Genomic DNA, 21,965 nt, shown 5'->3' on the forward strand with positions numbered 1-21,965 from the left:
ATAGGATATCAGGAAGAAAAGGCGGATCTGAATAGTTCTGAGATATTATCGTATAGGGGGATTCATGCTGACGTCATTGTTTACATTTTTGCTCATTTGCATTCGGCTTGCGTACAGAAGGAAACATGTTAGATATAAATTGACCCCAGGCAGCTAAAGAGCTAGTGAAATTTAATACCTGGTGAAAATTTAGCTCATTGGGAGTACTATTCAAGGAGATATTGTCTTTCAAAAACTGCAAAATATCTGGGTGGTATAAGCGCTAATGAACTTATACATTCTCTGTAAAATTTTGAGTTTTTAAGCCCGTGTTGCACAGAAAGTATTTAATACATCAGGCTCATTTTTATTGGCAGGTTTAATCGCACTATTGCCTTTCAATATTCAGAACTATTTTATTTGTAGCTCCATCAGACACTGAATTGCTTATGCTAATGAAACAAATATTGTAAACAAGGATTCCCTTATACTCGAGCCACAAATGCCAAACGCATAAAGCATTATGATAGTTTTTTTTTTTTTTCTTCGAAATTATTGCTTCGTCTATTTTACAATAACGAATTTCCTGTATGTTTGCTTTCTAAAATGATCCTCTTACTTTTAGAAACTGTCAAGTAGTTTCAATAAAGCATTCGACCAGTTAAAAAGACCCGGTCTCCTGCTGAGTTTTCCGTCGCATTCAACTCGGAGAATGCATGAGATCTTGTCGATTTTTTTCAACAGTTTATAAGTGAGGTTTTCGCGTATTCTCTATGCAAATGGGTCAAGTGAATACCTTTACTATGATTATTAAAATATTTGTAAACTGTATGTACATATTTATATTTTCAAGACACCACGTTATATGCCACGTGAGTCATCGTTCATAATTAACTTAGAGCTTAGACATCGATCCTGGCCATGAGTTTATGCCACCAAGTCGCGTATGCACATGGTCGACAATGTTTTCTGTAGTGTCTTCGGTCACATTCATCCTAGAACAAAGTGGTGTCCCTTCGCTGTCTTTTCTTAAATTTCACTCCTCCTGAATATCTTCTTTCTTGATTGTACATTTCCAACCCAGCCATTACCTGCAAGGAAATTGTTCCTAATGGCTCACTTTGGTAAGAGTGATGGCTTGGTCCGAGGATACTAGCCCGAGCACTTATGGGGGTATTTGTGGTACCAAATAAAGAAATATGGCACGGAACGCTAAGAGACTAGAAAGCTGGATGCAATGGTGATTTTATATTCTAGAGAATATAATGGACCATTCAAGAAAATTGATTAAAAAAGTAAAGTGGCAATGAAAAGGGGATTTCCAAAAGCCAGACTTCGTCGAGGAAACTTTGCTCAATGCGCTTTTAATCACCATATATCCCATCTTATCGTCCCCTCGTTAGTTGATCATTGTGTTCCCCCCGATACAAGTGCTCGCGCAGTTACTCGCAGCGAACCGTCTTGCAAGAAATTAAGGCGCTGATCAAACGAGTAAACAAGGAAACGAGCAAATAAAGCCAAGCCAGAAAATATTGCGCACTTTTCCTATTTTAGGAAAATACATTTTAAAGTAGGAATTAAGTAAAAATTTAGTACCTTCCTTGAAAACCATGGTGAAGTTTAAGTTTTAAAGTCTTTAGAGTCTTTAAAGTTAGATAGAGAGTAGATATTTTAAATAAACTAATCAATTGTACCTTTTCACCGTGGTAATCCGCAAATGTAACGTGAACAAAAATAGAGGCCTGTTGGTTTCCTTCAAGATGGACATGTCTGAAACCTTAAATGAAAAGGCAACAAATAATAATTAGTCTAGATGAAATGACATCATAACAACAGAGAAAACAAAAACGGTAAAACAATAACTTCAGTGGCAACAAAAACAACATCGCCAACTTCATTCGTAAACATATTTACAATTAAAAATATATATAATAGGCCATTTCCGAGTTACCTTGTGCCTCTGTTTCAAAACGCGTCTTCGTGGAAAACCTTTCTTATGAAAATGGTTTGATTTGCATGAAAATGAACCTGTAGGCCGTACACGTTTTCACATGAGTAATTTCGAATGAAGAATCGCTTTTGACATATAGAGGTGTGACGCAGCTCTGAAATGGCCTATCAAATAAATTTTAGGCCGCTTGGAATAGCCATAGCGACTACAGGACCCAGGCAATCAACTAGGGCGGTAAGTAAATAACATGATAAAATGAATAACTTTAGTCCCTATAGTCTATGTGCAGCGGTACCAACACACCAGAAGTAAACAAACAAACAAACAAACAAGAACAAAAACAATAGCAACAGGGAAGTTAAGAATTTTCCGGGTGTAGGTGCCGATAGACGTGGGATAACCCACCGTTTTGTTTATAAATGGACACATAGCTATTTCTCTGATCAGGAAGCCAGTAGGTATACACCTGCATAAGCGTGCAGATAGATAAAGTAAGAAATAGCTATAGATAAACTTTATCTGTATCAATTTCTTTGTCTAATTATTGCGAGTGTAATAATATAAAGAATTGAAAAACAAGAAAAAGAAAATGTGTCTGTTTTTGTTATCGCATTAAATGGCTTAACCTGGCATGAGGCTTGTGAATGGAAACGTAACTTGGCCGATGAAGTCTCTACCAATAGGATCTTCATCCCACACAACAAATCGGAAATTTGCCAGATCCGGAAAAGTAAGAATAAAAATAATAGTCTCGTCCCAAACTGGATTGAAGCCTGAAAATTAATATAGCATAACATTAATCAAGTTCTGTTGTCATATCCCCCAACTCAAATACGTTTTCCGATTGGAGGAGAACGTGTCACGTGCCATGGGAACAAAACTGACTAACTCCCCGGGGAAACAACAACTTTCGACTTTGGACTCGCACGTGATCAGGTCGTGCACCTTGAAACAGCGGCAAATTTGTGTGCCAGTCGGCCAGAGGTCAAAAAGCCATTGAAGTCGGACAACGTTTCTCACTAGAGTAGGCATTCATTGTTCAAGAAAAGGGATTTATAATTCGGCGAAAACGTATTGAATTAACAAAGGGGAAATTTGAACATTCGGTGTCTTCAAGCTTTTAATTTGGCGCCAAAAACGGGTCGCTCGCGTTCGGCAACTCGCTCTTCGATCGCTGTCGCCACTCGCTAGGTAGGAAAATAGCTGTGTCATTTACAACAAAATATGCTGTTCCTCGTCAAATCAAACCCAGAAATCTTGAGTTAAGCATTTGCATAAGGTAAAGCAACTTAAGTATTGTCTTTATTTTTGATGGCTGCAAAGAAAAATACTGTTATCGTGTCGTTTCGGTAGGACAGCTCGGCTCGACTACCGCTCATGCAAATCATTTTTTTGTTGTTGTTGTTATTGTTTTTCTATTTTTGAGTTGGGAGGTATAACAAAACACTTAATGACTGGCCCCTCGGGAAACAGCGAGTTTTGTTTCCTCTCGACCCTGAACATTGAAGGTCTCTCTCACCGTTCCCCTTGAGGCCAGTCATTAAGTGCTTATTGTTCTTCTGGAGTGAATCGTTTGTTATCGCCAGTAGGTGGGAAAACAAATTAATTTGTTTTTAATTTAGAATGCAAGTGTCCAGGATAATCTGATACCATACGCCACGTAACTATAAGCGTTTCATGACGTTTTGATGAAAAATTATGTCTTGGTAAATTTTCTCTATTGCACAACCTAAATGAATTACTGTCTTTTGTGAATAAAGACCCCTTTTTCCACACTAGGCAATGTAAAGCCCAGCCTACACATGTCAGCTCGCGAGATAAGATTGCGCCAATGGGACAGTACTCCGTGAAAAACAAGAACAACAGAAAAATTACCGTTGTCCATCACTGTTTTCGTGCGCCTTTTGCAGTTGTCAGCTGGGATCCCTATCACCTCTATTTCCACGTACGGATCAATGATCTGTGATAATTATCAAGCTTCTTAATAATAGTATCAACAACGTCAAAATAAATAGCTTGGAAGGGCTTGACAATTCATAAAATGGAACTTTGTCAATCATTAGTGAGACGAGGGCCGCACTATTACTCGGTACATGTACATGTACACAAACAGTTAGAAAATTTAAGATGCTTGCTTACCTCGCCACGGTCGCCCAGTATGCTATCTTTTGGTTTGGGTAACTGCTGACCACTGATAACCTAATTCAAAGGGAGAGAAAGAAAAATGATTCATTTATGAAATGATCAATGACCAAACAATAAATACATAGTTTTGCTGTTTGGCGGTCAATGTTTTGAAGGAAACTATTGAATACTTTTTCGTCAAGGTTTAACGCTTGGGAATTAGTTGTTTTAGCAAAAATTATTAATATATATTTTTAAGGGGGGTGGGGAGGACTGGGATAAGGGGGAGGGGAGGCACTCCATCCTGCTAACCCGTTTTGATTTTAAACTTCTATTTGTCATTGGTCTTGGATTATGTTTTTGTTGATCGCGAGAGTTATTTTACACCTCACCTTTATCTTGCATAGCTTCCTACTGACCCCTCTAATCTCTTTTCTGGTCATCGGATCAAACTTTGGATCAGCTGAAATCGAATAGGGATAGATGAAACTTTTTTTTTTTTACTCCTATGAACATAATATTAAACCCGTACGTTACAGCTGAGGTATATAATATTTATTTTTTTACTAAAAGCGGATACCTTTCGTAAATCAGAACTGTAATAATGGCGTCCTATTGCTGGACCCTCAATGTTAGCATGCAATTAATACTGCCCTGACTACTGTGATTTCTGCATTGGTGTCCTCAAATAAGATTTCTAGAATACCTTCGCACATGACATCTGGCTTCAAAACATAACCACAATTTCCATTGGACTTGAATTTCCCTCTGTATATTTGCATCATACGTCCTTCTGTTTGATAATTCAGTGCAACTGAAAGAATCGAGCATGTGATCAATATGTGGAGAAATTCAGACTAACTATTAAATTCTACAAATTATAGTGCAGTCTAACAAGTGCTTCCTTCCTTAAAATAGCACAGGAAAATGTTATAAAAATATTATTACCGAGCTGACAGCCACAATTCCAGAACGCCTGAGGATTTGGATTGCTGGAGTCAATTCTGTAGCCTGCCGGGTATATTCGGCAAAGTTTATATCTTGTGTATCTCACGAACTCTTCGCCTTTGGTGTCAACATATCTGTAGGCTTTAGACTCGGGCACAGAGATGACTTCCCAAAATGTTTCTGTTAACGCGAAAAAAAAAAAAAATAATAAAAAATAAAATAATAATAATTATCATACGAACTGCATGTTGATAGCCCTAATAAAAGTATCATCAAAAATGTACACAAGTTATGGGACCAGGAAGCACCCAACGGTAGCCTGTAGGACAAGCTCCTCTTCCTCCTTACCCTGGACTTACTAGACTTACAGTTTTTCATTCGTCATTGCGTTAGGCTGCCGTGGCATGCCAAGCGCTGATTGGTAGATTTGAAACGGTCTGCATGACTTGAGTTCCTTTGGTCGCTGAGTTTGGCACCGATCATATTGAGAAAGGTGTTTCCGTGATTTCAGCATCGATTTTCTCGAAATATAATGGGAGGGGTGAAGCTCAAATTCGGCGAAGACACAGAGTAAAATCTCATCGATCAACAAACAGGCCGCGGATGGCGGCCGCCAAGTTGCAAGCCTTGTCTTCCTCTCTTGACTTACCGGTCTCCGGCCAAAGCTAACTTCGGAAAAAGACACTTCAGACGGCCCAGGAAGGCGAAAAAACACCACACATGAGTCGATTAACGTTTCATTTAACTTTATTGGGATATTCAGACCGAGATGTAATTTAGATATGAAATTTTCAGAGCTTTGTTCGTAACCCTCATAGATTCTGTTCGTTTCATATAAACGATTATTAACAACAACACATAAAGTGGTCTGCCTGTGTATAAACTAACTAACTTGAACAGCATTAACTCTCAACATACCATTTTCGTTGAGATCCAGTCCTTTGAAGGCAGTTGACCTCGTGTACGCAACAAGGTCGGAAAGTTGTCTGCTGAGCTCGATCGTTCTTTTACAGTCATCCTAGTGTAGGCCCAGAAAATTTAACAATAAAGTGCTATTTTGTGAACGGTCGTTACTTTTTAACTACAAGTTCGAGAAGTTTTACGTCAGCACGCTTATTCAAACAAACTGAACAATACGTAGACGTACTCACTTCGTTCTTCGATGTTTTTCTCTTTTTACTTCGTCGTTTTATTTTCTGAAAGAAAAGGCCAAAAATGAAGGGAAAAAATATATATATATATAGCATGGCGAGGATTAGCACTAAAACCTCAACTGCAGACCCATAACTAGCTAGTCAAAATACAAATGCAAGGAAGCAAGGTTTTCCTAACAGTCCACACCTGGGCCTTCGTTGTTTTTACAAATTTGAACCTGTAGGCTTTGGACGTTACTTTAGTAAACGCAGCTGAAACTACCAGATTACCCCCCTCCCACCCCCAATACGGCTGCGTAGTTCGTGCTTTTAACACACGAATATCACTTGTATTTGTTATTTAACTGATAACAGACGTCACACCTTATCTTTCTCACTGAAGCTTTTCACTTTCCTTATCTCAGCTGGTTGAGGATGCTGATGGGTGATATACTTTGCAGAGAGTGAACGTTGCAACTGAGAAGTATAAATGAATTTAATTTAATTACAAAAACAGATAAGTTATATATACTAAAGTATTTCATTTACCAGATTGATTTTATCCTGATCCCATGTTTACTTAAAAGGCTTTTTCCAAATCTTTCAAAGGGAGAAAAAATCGCAGCTATAAATGAACTCAACTAATCTCTCGCAAAGCTTGGATCATCAAACGAGTTAATGTATGAGGTTTTCCTAAGCTCTTATCAGGTGACTAAATGTTAAAGCTCGCCACTTTCAATCCCTCTGGAGACTAATGCTCATATAGAGCGATAGTCAGGCAAAGTAGTAAGTTCGTGAGAGCAACAGGTCCTTCAAACTGTCACACACCAACAATATAACTTTGGCCGTGAGTATGAAGGTGCCGTTCAACACCTTAGTACCCTTACGATTATCATGCTCCACGGACTTAGAGCTACTTACCACTACCAGAGATACCCCGCGTCACTGAATAAATTCAAAGAATTAATTACCCACCTTTGGCACAGTCTTTGAAGCCTCTGTTTGGCCTGGTTCTTCCAAAGCCACAGACGTAACAATTGCTGAACTAAGATCACCACGGGCGTCACTCTCCTCGTCTTCTTTGTTTAAACGGAGTCGTTGTAAGGAAGCCAAGGTGCGACGCCATTTGCGCTCTTTTGCTTTCTGTTCTAGTGGATTCTGGGATTGAATTGAAACCATCTTGAGGGGTAGGGGTATAAAAATGAGACTTAATTACTGTATTACGGGATCATTTCTTTGTCAGATCGATCAGATCATTCAAACTTATCTCATCTCCTCAGGTGGGTGTAAATTTTCTTGTTACTACACAGTTGAGCGAACCCACAGTGATCATCCCGGGGTGATTTCATAAATAGTTACTGTTAAGCAGTGAGTAAAATTTCAATAAATCCTTGGTTGTAGATTTCACTACTGATTAAGATTATTTAACGTTGAACATACAATTTGACGAATAGAGGGTGATCAAAATTGATGATCAAATGAAAGAAAAAGATATTGCTACAATGCTTCCTATTCTTACCTCACTACTTTTGCACTTAAAGCATTCCTCCATCTCGTCAGCGGAATCTTCTTCTGTAACCTCGCCTTCATTTAAATCTTCCTCAAATGTCGCTGGCAATTTTTTGGCCTATAGGGGACATTCGAAGATTACCCAGCAGTTCAGATGGGGCTAACTACAATGTTCCTTCTTAAAGCTCCTAAGTAATAACTTACGGGCAATAATAATAAACCGTGCTACAGTGACTAGAGAGATTGAAATCTGAATATTTTTTATTGACGGTACTTTGCATGGAACATATTATTCTCTAAGAAAACATCATTAGTACTCCATCGTTTTGACCTATTCCATCTTCTATGCTGGTCCGTTAGTTCCGTTAGTACAACAAATGCTCCGAAAGATCAAAAAAACAAAAAACAAAAAAAAAAAAACACGAGAAAGAAGATACAGGTAAACATAGCGGCAAATTATTTTACCTTAATTAAAACTTTACCCATCAAACTCTGCGGTGAAGGTAAATCGGTTCCATCAAAACTTGTTTCATAAATCAATTTGTCTGCAAAGCGTTAAGGACATCTCTAGTATACTTTTGAAGAAATGACGGAGAGGGAGTGGTTTAAGAACCCTCACACCCCTTATGAAATGCAGAAAATACCACACATTAGTTTGTAATTTGCCACCTCAAAATCTTCTGTGGAGCATACATTCTGACCCTCAGGGGTGACTAATTTGTGTCATTTGTGCTGAGCCCCTAAGACAGATATAAAACAATCACGGAACAGTGTGATAAAAGCTTAAAAATGGAGTTGAAGAAGTAACAAAGGATATCTTTAAAAATGTCTCGTAGAAGCTTCGCCATAACTTTTTGTTGGCTTACGCTGCAATGATTCTCAAGCGAAAGAATAACTGGATATCTAGAAGAAAAAAAAGATGTTAAAAGCATTTTTTTTCCGTGGGTTAGTTAATGCAGATAAGGACCCAATTGATCTGCTTAAGCGTCCCCTTCCTTTAATCAACTCCCCTAAAAGAGATGATGGAGGAATAGAGGTTGCCACGTTCGAATTCATATTTTTTCAACTAAAGAGCTTACATTGCTAGCTGCAAGTAAGCCTGGCGTTCTTTACCCTGGATTTATAATTATGCTTGTGGCAGAGGTGGATCCAGGATTTTCTTTAGAAGGGGGTGGAGCGTTATGAAATGGTCTAGCTGACAGTTGAGGTAAAAAAAAAAAAAAAATTCAAAAGCGAATACGAAGAAGGCTTCATATCAGGGGGGGGGGGGAAGGTGCAGCTAATAATTAATTATAAACAATTACATAATTTTAATCATCCTACTTGTTGTTAAGGAAGGCAAAGTCGTTGATATTGAGAATGATGTAACGAAATTTGACTTTAGATGTCATCGTGTAACCATGATAAACCACTGGTTCCCCGTCTTTTCCGTCCCAGCAATCAACTGTAAGTGGTTTAAAAAAAAATGGAATATTAGTAGTTATAAAAACGGCTTGGCAAACAAGGATATCTGTTGCCTAACAGCATGGAAAGTGTTCTGAAAAGTACTTTAACAATTTAGAGTTTCTGAAAGTTGTTACCCAATTGAAGATAGGATATAGTCGACTCCAATTTATTATAACACTGCCCTTTTGAGAAAGCAATGACTGAGTATGGTATTTTAAAATGGGGCGGGAGGGGGGTGGGTGGGTATAGCAGTTCGAAAGATGTCGCCTCTGTTTGCAGCCAACGAGAATATGTCATGCTAATACGTATAGAACTAAATAGTTGAACCTGATCTGCTGCTGTATAAATAATTCCAAAATCAAATCGATTATCTTACTCTCAATACACCGGCAACCCGACTGCAGAACTCTCACGTACATGTCCATACTTGAATTTGATGTCAGCTGATCTCCAAGAAGGTAACTACGATATTAAAACATCACTGCTATTAAGATATACGTGGTAAATAACTGTACATCAGGGAATATAGTTATCAAGGATAATACCATCTACAGTTACTGACCAATGATAGCATAAGTACTTAACTATTTACTTCTTCAATAATGTTTTATTAGAACTTGTTGAAACCAAAATAGCGTAAATTACTATACAAACTTGGAAACCTACGTGTTATGCGAGGAAGCAATAAAATAGTGAGACAAAGGTCTCGTCATATCTTGGTTGACTTTGGAATGCAGTGAATTAAGCATGTCACCTTCTGGGCCCAGCAGATAACTGGTGAACCCTATAGTGTGGAACAAACATGAAACAGAGAGCATAAACTCAATGTAATATTTAATAAAGAGCGATGCATCGTTAACATGAAAACTCACTGCATATTATTTGTAATATTTTAGTATGACAGGAAGCACGTGCGCCTAAAATGTTCCTCAGTGTCCTTAACCGAAGAGAGACTCGAAAAAGAGGAAGGGACACTGATAGTCATTTAGTGATAGCCATAAACCTAGAGCCCTTTAATATGGTCAGTAACAATCACTGACGTAGGTACAAGACATAATAAGCATGTATTCAACAATAGCTAGCTCAAAAATAAGCCATCTCTCAGAAATGATAATTTTGAGAACGTGGAAGTCGCCAAAACTACTTCCCTCGAATCTTTTTCGTCCGTCATCTAATGCAAAAATGAATTAACTGGCTTTCTTTTCATTTTTTATGAGGTAAAGGCAAACAAAGTGGCTGCAGCTGACTACCGTCAATTCCAAGAATGCCGACACTTCTGTTTTCTTGCACAGGCTCGTAGGTTTGGATGATTTGACAGCAGTGCTCAACTGTTACATCGGTCATCTACACCCAGCGTGTATTCAGAGCATAACATGAAAAGCAGAAATAGCATTAACTAACTGAACACAGATGATAACTGAGTGTAAAAATATGCTATTAAAAATGATTCTGATATTAATTGTCCTACTGCTTGATTAAAAAAACAAAACAAAAAACGTTGATCCAGAAGATTTTGTGGTCGGACCCCGAAAATGGGAAAGGCGTGGGATTCGACAGTCACACAGGAAGGAATAGTTTACCGCCGAAGTGTTGATGAGTTAGATTAATCTGCGACGCGATACACCATTTAAATGGGCGTCTCTTGTTTAGAATGGTATAGTTACAGTACCAAAGAGAAATTCCACCCCTTCCGCTAGAGTGCCCACCGATTGTCCCCCCTCCCCTCCCCAGTCCCCAGTTCAAATCCTACATCTCTGTGATAGCGCTCAAAAGGTCAACTTTTCAAGCTTAGTACAAGCTTTGATTGGCCTTGTTCGGCTTTAGTAAATATCAGCAGAAGTAATATCATTCACTAAACATATATATGCTTCTATAGGAAAATCTGCATTAGGATTAGCAAGGGGTTAAGTAAGTCGATTTACCGTTTCTATGACATCCAGTTAGGTGATAGCACAGCACAGAGTAAAGTAATAATACTAGTAAGAAGATATTTATTATGAACAGAGGTAGACGGCAAACGTGTAAAATGTCCGTTATATACCTTCTGTTCTGTTTTTAGAAACATTTTAAGCTCGGCCACTGTCATGTGCTCTTTACTATTCCCATATCTGTGAACAGAGATTAAAAGAAATTCATTCAATGACATAGGAGTCGACGAGGAACAAAGGCCACGCTTTTGCATCGAAACATCTATATGTTTATCGGCAATACTTTCCGGCATAAGCTCACATTAGATGCCTACTTGCCTAGGGATTGGTTTCGATTCATCGTTATTAGAATAACAATAGAAAAACATAAATGATTGGTAAACTCAAATTATTACATGAAACCACGACGCGAACTGCTGTAACCCTTATAATACATGCGTTTAATTTATTTGAATTTAATAACTTGGAATTCAATCTTACTTCAGTAATAGAAGATAAAGTTCTCTCCTTGTAGATATGCTTTTGTAAAAGTTGATAAATTCATTAAAATCCAACAGACCCTCAGAGTCTTGATCATCAGTGTCGGCAGCCTGCAATAGGTTATAGACAAGGAAACTGTTATGCCTCCTTTGTTTAATGGTCCTTGTGTAACTGCTGGGCTTCGTGTGATCCAACCGGGTTTCCTTTGGAGTGGTATTCAGTCTCGAGCATGAGCAGAAGTGGCCCTTTTCGAGCGGAGACCACAAGGGCCACCGAGTTCAGTCAGACCGCAGTTTAATTGGCTTTCACGGTTTTAATTCTCAGTTCGTATGGTTCGTATATATGGCAGTTTTAGTTGTGTTTTTAACAAGGCCTACGTATACCTGCGTAATGCTTTTATGGAATCAGAATTAACGTTGAAATTCAGACGTAGCTGTTAATGGTTTATGGTTGTTTATGGTTAGTCACCGCTCGCACCTACACTTTGCATAGAGATTAGACAGTTAGTACAGATGCACTTAGCAAAAGTTGAAGTAAAAGTACAAACCTTAAAAGCTTCTCTTAATTTCCTGTTTGTTATTTTGACATTGAGTTTGTGCATCAAGGAAAAGACTTCATCCACGCTGAGCAGTCCATCGCCACTTTTGTCAGCTAAGAGAAACATTTCCTTTAACCATCTGAATCGGTGTCAAAGAAAATGTACAAAACAAATGAAAGTAACTATCTGTACTGTGTTGTGTTTGTATGACGCATGTTGCTGTGAGGACTAAACAACGACACCAACAATGCAACACGAAAATAAATTCGACGAAAGATGGTTGCATATCTAAAAAGACGTTTCTAGTGGCGCGCTAAACCCGCCCAAAATTAATAGTTTTTCTTTATCTGCACTCTCGCAACTTAATTAGAACAGGGGTATCCCACAATTTCGCTCCAAAAGCTCACAAATACCTTCAAATATTAAATTTTGCGAAAGCTAGTAGTAGACAAGTCAACTAATCTTTAAATATCTTCCCAACACTATCACTTATTGGTTCATTTTCCTTTTAATTTTCTTTCTGTTTAAGAGTATTGCTTACTTTACTGCGGAATCCTCCATGGATCTGTTAAAAGAAATTATTATTTATCAGTATTAAATTCCATTTTGACTTTATTAGAAACTTGGAAAGCAAAGTTCATTTCCTGTTTGAAAGGATACTGATCCCTCGAGGTTTGACGACGAAGTGGTTCATCCTCAGCTGCAATTGAAAAAATGTTGGGCCTTTTTGAGAACGAAGTTTAAACGAATATTCTCTGAACTAAAATGTCATCAAATTCTAAGATGGTATGACCTCCATGCAAAGGCGACCTTCAGCCAGTGCATTGTGCCAGTTGCGATTCTATTCAATCCAAAATTCTGCTTTGAATTCCCGGATTATTCTGTTTGCGAGCGAAGCAGCATTTACTGGAATTTCAAGAAAGGAAGGAACTACCGGAAGATATACCCAAATTTGGAAAAATCGAATCAGGAATTTAGATTCCTTTTTTATTATATAAAAGTCAGTGGTATACCGGGTGGTAACAAATTGATAAAAACGATATGATATCCTCACAAGTGACGACATGATATCCTCACACGTGAAGATATCATGTTTGATAACATTTCTCTTTTGTCCCTTTAACTACACTTAAATTTGTTAGTGTATGATCGAAACATCTTCGGATCTTCTTCGGTTGTCTTCGGCAATCTTCGGTAATCTTAGGTAAATATTCGGACATGTTCGGAAAATGCTCGGAAACGTTCGTCCGGCCTTCTGAAAAATTTTGGAAAATTTTCGGACATCTTGGGAAAGTGGTCGGAAATCTTCGGAGAATCGTCAAAAACGGCGTCATCAGCATGTCTACATAATAAAAAGAACATTACACGTTAGCTTGAAGGCAAAAACAATATCTCGCTTGTTCGCTCCGTGCACTCGTGAGATATAGTTCTTGACATTCGAACATAAAATTCGTATCTTCTCGCCACCGTGTAATATCCTCTATGTATTGTATTGCTGGATGAAGGAGTTAAGAAGTGAAACAACGAAGACAAGTCCGAAGATGATAGCAACAGCAAGAAATAACGAAAGCAAAAAGATCGAGTAAGAAAGGCAAACAAACAAACAGGCAAATAACCACACAATCAGATAATTGCAACCTGGGAAATGTTAACTAATTTACCGGTCAGTTTTAAGTTAATTACATGTAGACAGTTTGTCAGTTTAAGAAATGAACATTTAACGAGTGACTAACACATTTAAGTAACCGTGATATCGCGGAACGTCAGGCTGGTAGTGAAGTTCATTCAACAGTGGAAGAATGAAGTATTTACCTGGAAAGATGCCTGGTGAAGGAGTGAAGAATAAAGAGAAGATGAAATTGAGTAAAGATGCGGTAAACTGTATTACATCAAGATTAGTTTGATGACGAGGTGAGAGTATAAGAAATACGAACAAAAGAAGGCAAAAATGAAGTGCTACAGGGTTACTTCACACAGAATGTCACAGAAATACAGGTGATGCATTACGAAATCCCACATTGGAATAAAATTATGATACTACTAAATGACTTCGTAGCAACAATTTCGCAGAGATTGTTTAAAACTGGATAGACTGCACGAAACAGCTGTAAACACAATCGTTGTCGCCGCCGTTATTGTTATCGCCATCACTGATCATTACACATTTTTTTTTTTTTTTTTTTTTTTTTTTTTTTTTAATTCTTTGGAGTCCACCAGTGATCATTTTGAGCTTTCATCTAAATTTTGGAACGAAATAAATTAAAATTGGTTAGGGTTAGAATTAGGGTGAAGACCTGAGCCCTTCAAAAAAGGTGAATCATCGGTTTGTTCTTCACCCGTATGTTAATTACATTGTAAAGTCGAGTCCCACTGCGAAGCAATTCAAAATCTTTGTTGACACTTAAGTCTACGAAAATGAGAACTTGACATAATCTTAAGAAAATGATCTAACATGATTGATAAGTGAAATTAAAAATAATAAGCTAAGTGGAAACGACACTGTCGTTATCCAGTCAGTTTTCTTGACAAAGATCAAGTATCTTGATACCTGAATTTTTAGCCAATAAGTAACGGAGTCCCACGGTCCAATGAAGAGACTCTTCCTGAGTTGGAAATACCAAGTCCAAAGTCGAAAAGTCGTCCCCGTGAATGATAGAAAAACATCGATCCTCTGCGTATACTTCGGGACATTGAGTGAAAGCATCTGTGGTATATCCCATTCGCACTTCTCTTATAGATGTTATTGGGACTGAAAGAGTAAAACAGTGGTGTATAGCTAGCTTGTTTCCAAACTATTGCGATGTGGGAATCATTCCAGGTTGCTATATTAAATGTTGAAAGGTACTGAGAACTGAAAGGAGCTGGGGGCAATGACTCTATCCATAAGATTATATGGATAAATCTAGCAAAAGAGCACAACCCAGTGAAAAGTAAAGCTTAATTAGTTCGCTTTGCTTGTATTTGTACATGTTTGACTAATTTTAATTAAAGTTTCGAATACAAAAAAAAAAAAAAAAAAAAAAAAAAAAAAGCACAAAACAAAAAACAACACCAACAACACCAACAACAAAAGACTGAACCCGGATTATTTCCTCGCTTTATCGAGTCTCCACTCCTAATCCGGGACACAGAGATCTGATTTCAAGCATTCTTCTCTTGGGAACAGAAAACGTGGAATAATCCGAAACAAATGACCTCTCGCTGCCTCTGCGTGGTAAGAATTGAGTTGTAAGAAATGTGATAAGAAAATCAGTGATACACTCGCCTAACGGCTCCTGTGCCACTTTATTTTGTTCCCACCACATTTTGACGACATCTGTGAACTATTGCTGAACAGACGCATGGCAACATGGAACATGTTTTTAAAATATATTTATTTTAATTGCTAGCTTGATCCTCCAGATATTGTTTTATTCTTATATACCCCTGCTCTTTTCGCGTTTCATAAACAATTCAATGCAAATACTTATGCTGTTTTATTTCCAAATGCACCATTCATCTTGGAGACATTCTAGAAATTTCTAGAAATTTTCTAAGAAACTACTTTTAAACTCACCGAAAATGCAGCTTAAAGACGTAGTCGTAGAGCAAGAAATTATGTTTTTTTTTTTTTTTTTTTTTTTTTTTAACCACTGAAAAAAGGATCTAACTTAATCAATCTCATAGCGCGGGTAATCGACTCACTTAGTAATGTTATGGTTATTCGTACCTAGCATAAATATCCCCTGTAGTTAATTATTCCATACATGTCTAAGAGTTTTATTAAAAATGTCTCGAAGTGAAAGTTACTAAAATGCATATTGAAATTAACTTGCTCATTATATATATATTGGCTCGAATCCAGGTTTTTTATGGCTGACATCTCAGAAGATAAGATGTTTCACCCACATGTCGATATAAAGGGGATTCACTCGGGTTATGGATCTATCAATTATTGATTAAAAGTGGCTGCCTCTTTTAAATTTGTATCGCTCTTTGGGGAGATTTTTTTTTTTCCCTAAAGCAAGGTTTACTCTGAACCTCTTGCGGCCAAGAATGCGTTGGCAAAAACCTTTACGAAGAAAAAAAAAATACATTTTAGACGTAGCGGAATTTGAAATATTCCTTATTAATTCGTAAATCGCTCTTGACATTCATTAAGCCACTTTAAACAACTAAACATGCGAGCATATGATATTTCCATTGTTATTTATACGCTCTTAGAACTCTTGCTGCTACAGTCTAACAAAAAGTACCAGCACTTCCATTTACTCGACAAATGACAACGACAAATACAAGTTATCCTCGCGTTAAATACGGAGAGAGACGAAAACCACGTATCGAAATGGTTTAGGAAATTATTTTTCACGATAAAGCCCTCTTTTCTAAATTGATTTCATTTTTTCAGTTACGTTGTTACAACCACAGAGCAAGCCGAGAATGTATCGTACCACGCTTCGCATGTTTTGACTACAATTGCTATTTAACTTAGGTGTTAAATAAATATGAACACAAAACTAGACCTTACTCTTTGCACGGTCTCCTTTCTTGGACGGAGTCCAGCGGACGTTTACAGCCTCTTGATCGAGGAAATATTTCCTAGAATATTTCTTGGATGAGCTGCGAAGTTTGATTATCAGCGTACCTTTGTGCATAACATCGAGCGAGTCTCCAACTGCAATAAAAGCATGTGGAGTTGAATTTATGAATTAATTCCGAGAGGAATAATGAGCTCGGTGGACCTGAAAGTTTGCAGAGTGATGATGGTAAAAAAAATATCCTTTCTTGAGCATTAGAAACGCGAAACTCTCAGTAATATACAGTTTGCCTTCGTAAAATGTGTGCAATTTAAGTTAATAATAAAATGCAAATATGCTTCAAGAAACAAACTCAGTAAGAGGAGTAAGGACTAACCGTTGGCAAATTTGTGATTCTCGGCGCATTTGGCAGCACGGCGATGTTTTAATCGTCGCCATTTATCCACCGACTTTCTGGCGATTTTCGCTCCGTGACTCAAAATATCGGGTTCTAGGTCCGACACAGTGGTCATGATTTTCTACATCGTCAGGTTCGCTAACGCTAGCGTGTGATTTGGCGGAAAGCACCCGGCGAGGATTATGAAAAAAGTGACAGAAGTAACAGGTGATTAGACACTGGGTTCATTTTGCATTATGTATGCAGGTTACGAGGAAACTTAACCTGATTGGTAAACAGCTTAAGTGAAACCGGCACGAGCCAATAACCCGTGCATTGCCTAAAGAGATAGATATCTACCGCACTATTTGCGGTCATATTGTTGTTTTTGAATTCTTACCGCAGGGAAACATATTCTTAGTATCATTTTGAAACAGGAAAAAAAAAAAGAATAGGACTCGTAGCATCGCTTTAACGACATGAAAACTCTAGTTAAAATGCGTCCATCTGAAGGGTACCTAATATCATATTTTCTTCAAGCCATTTTCATTCTAGTTCCATTATTCATTATTTCGCATTATTTTCTTACTTCATAATGTATTCTAAATGACGTATGGTATCACTTAAAATACCCATAGCAAAGTTTTCGTGACGGATTCCTCACCTTATCTGGCCCCCTATAACATCCAAAGATAATCCACGCTCAGGGAGACTGGGAAATAAAAATCCAGTTGAACATCAGTGTATCCTTAGGAAATTTATTGCTTGTTTCAATATCCATTTGACCCTTAATATAATTTAGCGCTTGAAGGTTTCTTTTTCGTGTCAAGTATATTAAAAGATTGTTGGTATCGACTTGAAGTGTTGGGGAAATTCTTAATTAGAAAATGAAAAATGATAAAATCACACACACTTACAAAAAAATATCTTAACTTTCTATCTTGTAATTCCCTTCTTGTTTCATATTTCAATATCACGATTTTTTACGTCAGGAAATCAAAAGTGAGAATCTTATTGAAATCAAAATTAAAAGGGAAAACGCGCACATTATTTTATGGATTAAATTAGGTAGCACTGCGAGTTTTAAAATTTAGGTATAGTGCAAAGAAAACGTGTTCAGTTGAATTTAAGCATAAAACGGAAAGCTGCAACATTGTGGCTGTTCAGCTTGACAGGTTTCAGTTCAGGTTTTAAGTACAGTATGAAAATTCGCCTAGTATTTTCGTACTATTCCATGCCATTGATATCAACTATCGGTAAGAAAAATCATAAGCCGAGATCGCTAATGAATTAAAAAAAAAAAAAAATTGGTTGACGAGACTCAGTCAGCCGACCTACATGTACATAATGTGCATAATTCCTTCCGCTAATTTTAACTTTGCGGTTGGAAAAGCAAGAAGGTACATATTTGTATGCAACAAGTTAATACAGTCAAGCTTTGAGTGAAAGATATAAGACATTGAAGAGCATCGGTGACGGGCTCGGATCACATTGAATCTGGATTATCTTATATTCAACAGGAACGACAACAATAAAGTATTTATTTTTGTTTAAACACTTACTCAACTAAAAAGCTTGAATTTGAAGACTACTGCCACGAAAAACGTACGAACATACACGGCTAACATATCAGAGAGCCAGAATATCTTCCCGATGTTTTAGCTTTACCCAATCACAACAGACATATTTGCATAAAGGAAAGGAACTTACGCAGACCCAGTAACATGTCGATAACAGAGTAAATGGTTTGAAGTGAGGAATATCATTAGATCGTCTAGTGTGTAGTAATCGTCTAGGTGAAGGTAGTTCTAATGTTGGTGGCTGACGTTTCGACAACCTGAACGGAAGTCGTCTTAATAATAATAATCTTTATTTAAACAAGGCTTAAAAAAATTCGTCAGCTTAAAAACCTAATACATATTTGGTTCCTAATGTCTAATATGATGGGAATAATTAAATAAAAAAGCTGCTTGCCACGAATTCCGTGTCTTAGACATCTCTTTTGAGTAGGTGTTTAACAGGGACTCTGCTTCCCTTAAATCGCAAGGAAAACTGTTCAAAAGAATGGTGCCATTATAGCTAAAGTTATTTTTATAATAATTTGTGCGCGGCAATGGCAGTCTTATTTTATTTTCAGAGTCCTTTAGGTTAGATGCGTTTTCTCGCCTCTCGCCAACCCGTGAAGAGAATTGCAAACCATCGTAACTTTTTGAATTTGCTGCTGAAGTACTAAATCTTTTCCACCCGAGAAGTTTGAACAGGTGACCAGCATCTACGTCGTAGTTTGAGTAGGTCAAAACATGGACTACTCTATTTTGCTGGTTTTGTAACTAATTTTATCCTACAGTTTCCCCAAACAATGTTGCAATAGTCAAAGTGTGACTCTTCGATAAGATTTCAAGTCAAAAGTGTTCTCGGGTCATTTGATATTGCTTGGTCCGTTAAAAGCGGTTGGTCAGTTTTTCCGTGATGGTACTGGTTGTAGGACTCGCGTAAACTTTTTTTTTAACAGTAACTGGTCTGTTCGATCCGTATATCGTCTGGTTTTGTTTGAGGTCCGTACATCGGCTTTTTTATGTCGTGAATAAGTCACTTGCAAGGTACCGGTAGTTTTTAACATCCGAGTGACCTATGTTGGTGCACCACCTTGCCAAGCTTGGAACCTTTGGCAATTGGTATATAAGGGAAATAATTCCTCTTCTTTGGGATATCGAGTGTTGATTTTCGTGGACTGTTTTGTTATTGCAATCCTCTACCAAGCAAGTGCGACGAAACTGCGTCACAAAGGTTGGCTCTCTCTAACAGAAAAACTAAGCATAAACGAACCCGAGAAAACACGCAACAACTACCTAAGTCTACAAGCATTTATTATAACAATTACACTAAAATAACATTATACTTTAAATAGGGTAACTAACAATAATACAATAAGCTAAATAATTAACGTTGATTTATTTGCAAGAATATAATAAACAAACTAAATACTTCAGTACACTTAATCTATTTACAAGAATATTCCTTAAAAAAAAAATAGGCGTTTCCGTAGTTCAGTTCAGTTCAGTTCACCTTGCGTCTGAAGTCCTTGTCCATGAACTTGACCCCAACAACGTTCCACCAACACATGACACACACACAACGAACCAATTCAAACTCCCGTTTATTACTCCCACTTTTCAACTTACTTCTTCCGATTACGTCTTCACTCAGTCCGGTATATTTCAACTTGACTTCTCCGATTTACTCCAGCTGTCCGGTTTACAACGGCCGACTTGGACAGAACTTTACGCTTGTCCTTCGATTGCTTCGACCAGCTATTTAGCACTCACGTTCCCCGGCAAATGGCTCTTTGTCGTGAATTTAGGAATGGTTTACTGATGGCTTCTCAGTGATGAAAATGTGCTTCCGGACGTGTTCCTGCCACTTTCTAGCCTCGCTCGTAACTACACTTCAACCCGCGTCTTCTACACACAGGAAAACCTCTCAACACGTATCACCCCAAAAACCCTAAATACGTAAACGCAAGGTGTTACAATCAAAGAAAGGAAAAGAAAACTATTGGTCAAGGACCAACCACAAAAGCACCGAACAGAACTGGTTACACAATGAAAGAATACAAATCACATAATCGAGTGCCACGGAATAAACACGATTCCAAACAAGCCGTTCCCATGGGATGTAATTAAGCATTCCATGACACCTACACCAAAACTATTGTTACGGAATAAATATGATTCTAAACATGCTGTTCCTATGGGATGTAATTAAGCATTGCATGACACCTCCCCCCTTAAATAGCTATTTTTGGGGGAAGTGAAAACACAAAAATAGTACTTAAAGGTGAAATTACAGTAGTATAAAGTATTTACGCCCTGCTAAGGGCATCTGCGTTACAACTTTGTTTGCCACTCTTATGTTCTACTTTCATGTCATACTCTTGTAAGGTAATGCTCCACCTTAGTAATTTCCTACTCTTGTCCCGGACCTGATTCAACCACACAAGAGGATTGCGGTCTGTTTGCAGCCTAAAAGTGCGACCAAATAAATAATAGCGAAATAGCTCTACAGCCCAAACAATTCCTAAACATTCTTTTTCTGTGGTAGACAACTCTTCCTCTCCAGGCTGTAACTTTCTACTAGCATACGCGATGGGGTGTTCTCCCCCATCCTGATCTTCCTGACTTAAGATGGCACCAAGACCTCTATTTGACGCATCTACTTGTAAAATGAAATCGTCATCCCAGTGTGGTGGCCTCAAAACAGGGGGAGTCTGCATTGCAGCTTTCAAATCCTCAAAAGCTAATTCATGATTAGTACTCCATTCAACCTTAGAGGGATTTTTACCCTTAGTGAGGTCGGTAAGAACCGCAGCCCGTTCCGAAAAATTTGGGATAAACTTTCTATAATACCCAACCAACCCAAGAAAAGATCTTACCTGTTTCTTAGTTTCTGGTCTGGGATATTCTTTAATAGCTTGAACCAAAGCTGTGCGAGGCTGAATTCTATCACCTCCAACTCTGTGACCGACAACATCCACCGTCGACATCGCAATCTTACACTTAGAAGGTCTAGCATTCAGTTTGCACTCTCGCAGGCGTTGTAAGACCTGTTGAAGCTCAAGAAGGTGTTGCGGAAAAGATGTTGACGTGTCAATTTCGACATCATCAATGTAGGCATCTGCAAAATCTAATCCCTGTAAGACCTTGTCAGACATCATCCTCTGAAAGGATGCTGGAGCTGTTTTCATACCAAATGGCATAACTAAAAACTCATACAGCCCTTTAGTAGTAATAAATGCGGATTTTTCAATAGCAGAGGTCTCCAAGGGAATCTGCCAGTAGCCTTTAGTGAGATGAATTGTACTAATATACTTAGCACAGGCGATCTTTTCAATCATACGTTCCATGGATGGAACTGGATAAGCATCCATCTTTGTGACACAATTCAATTTTCTGTAGTCAACGCACATCCTTATTGTACCATCTGGCTTGGGAACAATGACAACAGGGGCCGCCCAAAGACTAGTAGAAGGACGTATT

General features: G+C 37.9%; 1 protein-coding gene across 1 annotated transcript; it reads right to left on the reverse strand.

Moving 5' to 3' along the window:
* Positions 1-340: 340 nt before the first annotated feature.
* On the reverse strand, positions 341-17,149 carry LOC110046533 (1-phosphatidylinositol 4,5-bisphosphate phosphodiesterase eta-2-like). The gene is made up of 26 exons (XM_089283755.1): positions 16,930-17,149; positions 16,544-16,690; positions 14,585-14,785; positions 12,697-12,736; positions 12,046-12,175; positions 11,499-11,608; positions 11,132-11,198; positions 10,341-10,434; positions 9,757-9,874; positions 9,467-9,552; positions 8,968-9,088; positions 8,460-8,547; positions 8,110-8,187; positions 7,655-7,762; positions 7,111-7,293; positions 6,520-6,612; positions 6,154-6,198; positions 5,921-6,020; positions 5,003-5,182; positions 4,761-4,868; positions 4,447-4,517; positions 4,070-4,129; positions 3,806-3,890; positions 2,557-2,703; positions 1,674-1,756; positions 341-1,070 (listed from the first exon to the last, which is right to left on the reverse strand). Exons 1-26 carry the CDS (start codon positions 17,063-17,065, stop codon positions 975-977), a joined length of 2,775 nt encoding a protein of 924 aa, XP_089139881.1. The 5' UTR covers positions 17,066-17,149; the 3' UTR covers positions 341-974.
* Positions 17,150-21,965: the final 4,816 nt, after the last annotated feature.

The sequence above is a fragment of the Orbicella faveolata genome, unplaced genomic scaffold (genome assembly GCF_042242905.1).
Source record: "Orbicella faveolata isolate gen_17 unplaced genomic scaffold, um_ofav_v1 contig_12, whole genome shotgun sequence".
Classification (NCBI taxonomy): domain Eukaryota; kingdom Metazoa; phylum Cnidaria; class Anthozoa; order Scleractinia; family Merulinidae; genus Orbicella; species Orbicella faveolata.

Excerpts from the sequence above, each read along its gene's own strand:
- LOC110046533 (XM_089283755.1), bottom strand. The coding sequence starts at position 17,065 with ATGACCACTGTGTCGGACCTAGAACCCGATATTTTGAGTCACGGAGCG. Across the intron at positions 12,176-12,696 it reads CGTCAAACCTCGAGGGATCA|ATGGTTAAAGGAAATGTTTC; the intron begins GTATCCTTTCAA and ends ACACCGATTCAG. Across the intron at positions 4,130-4,446 it reads GGAAGCTATGCAAGATAAAG|GTTATCAGTGGTCAGCAGTT; the intron begins GTGAGGTGTAAA and ends CCTTTGAATTAG.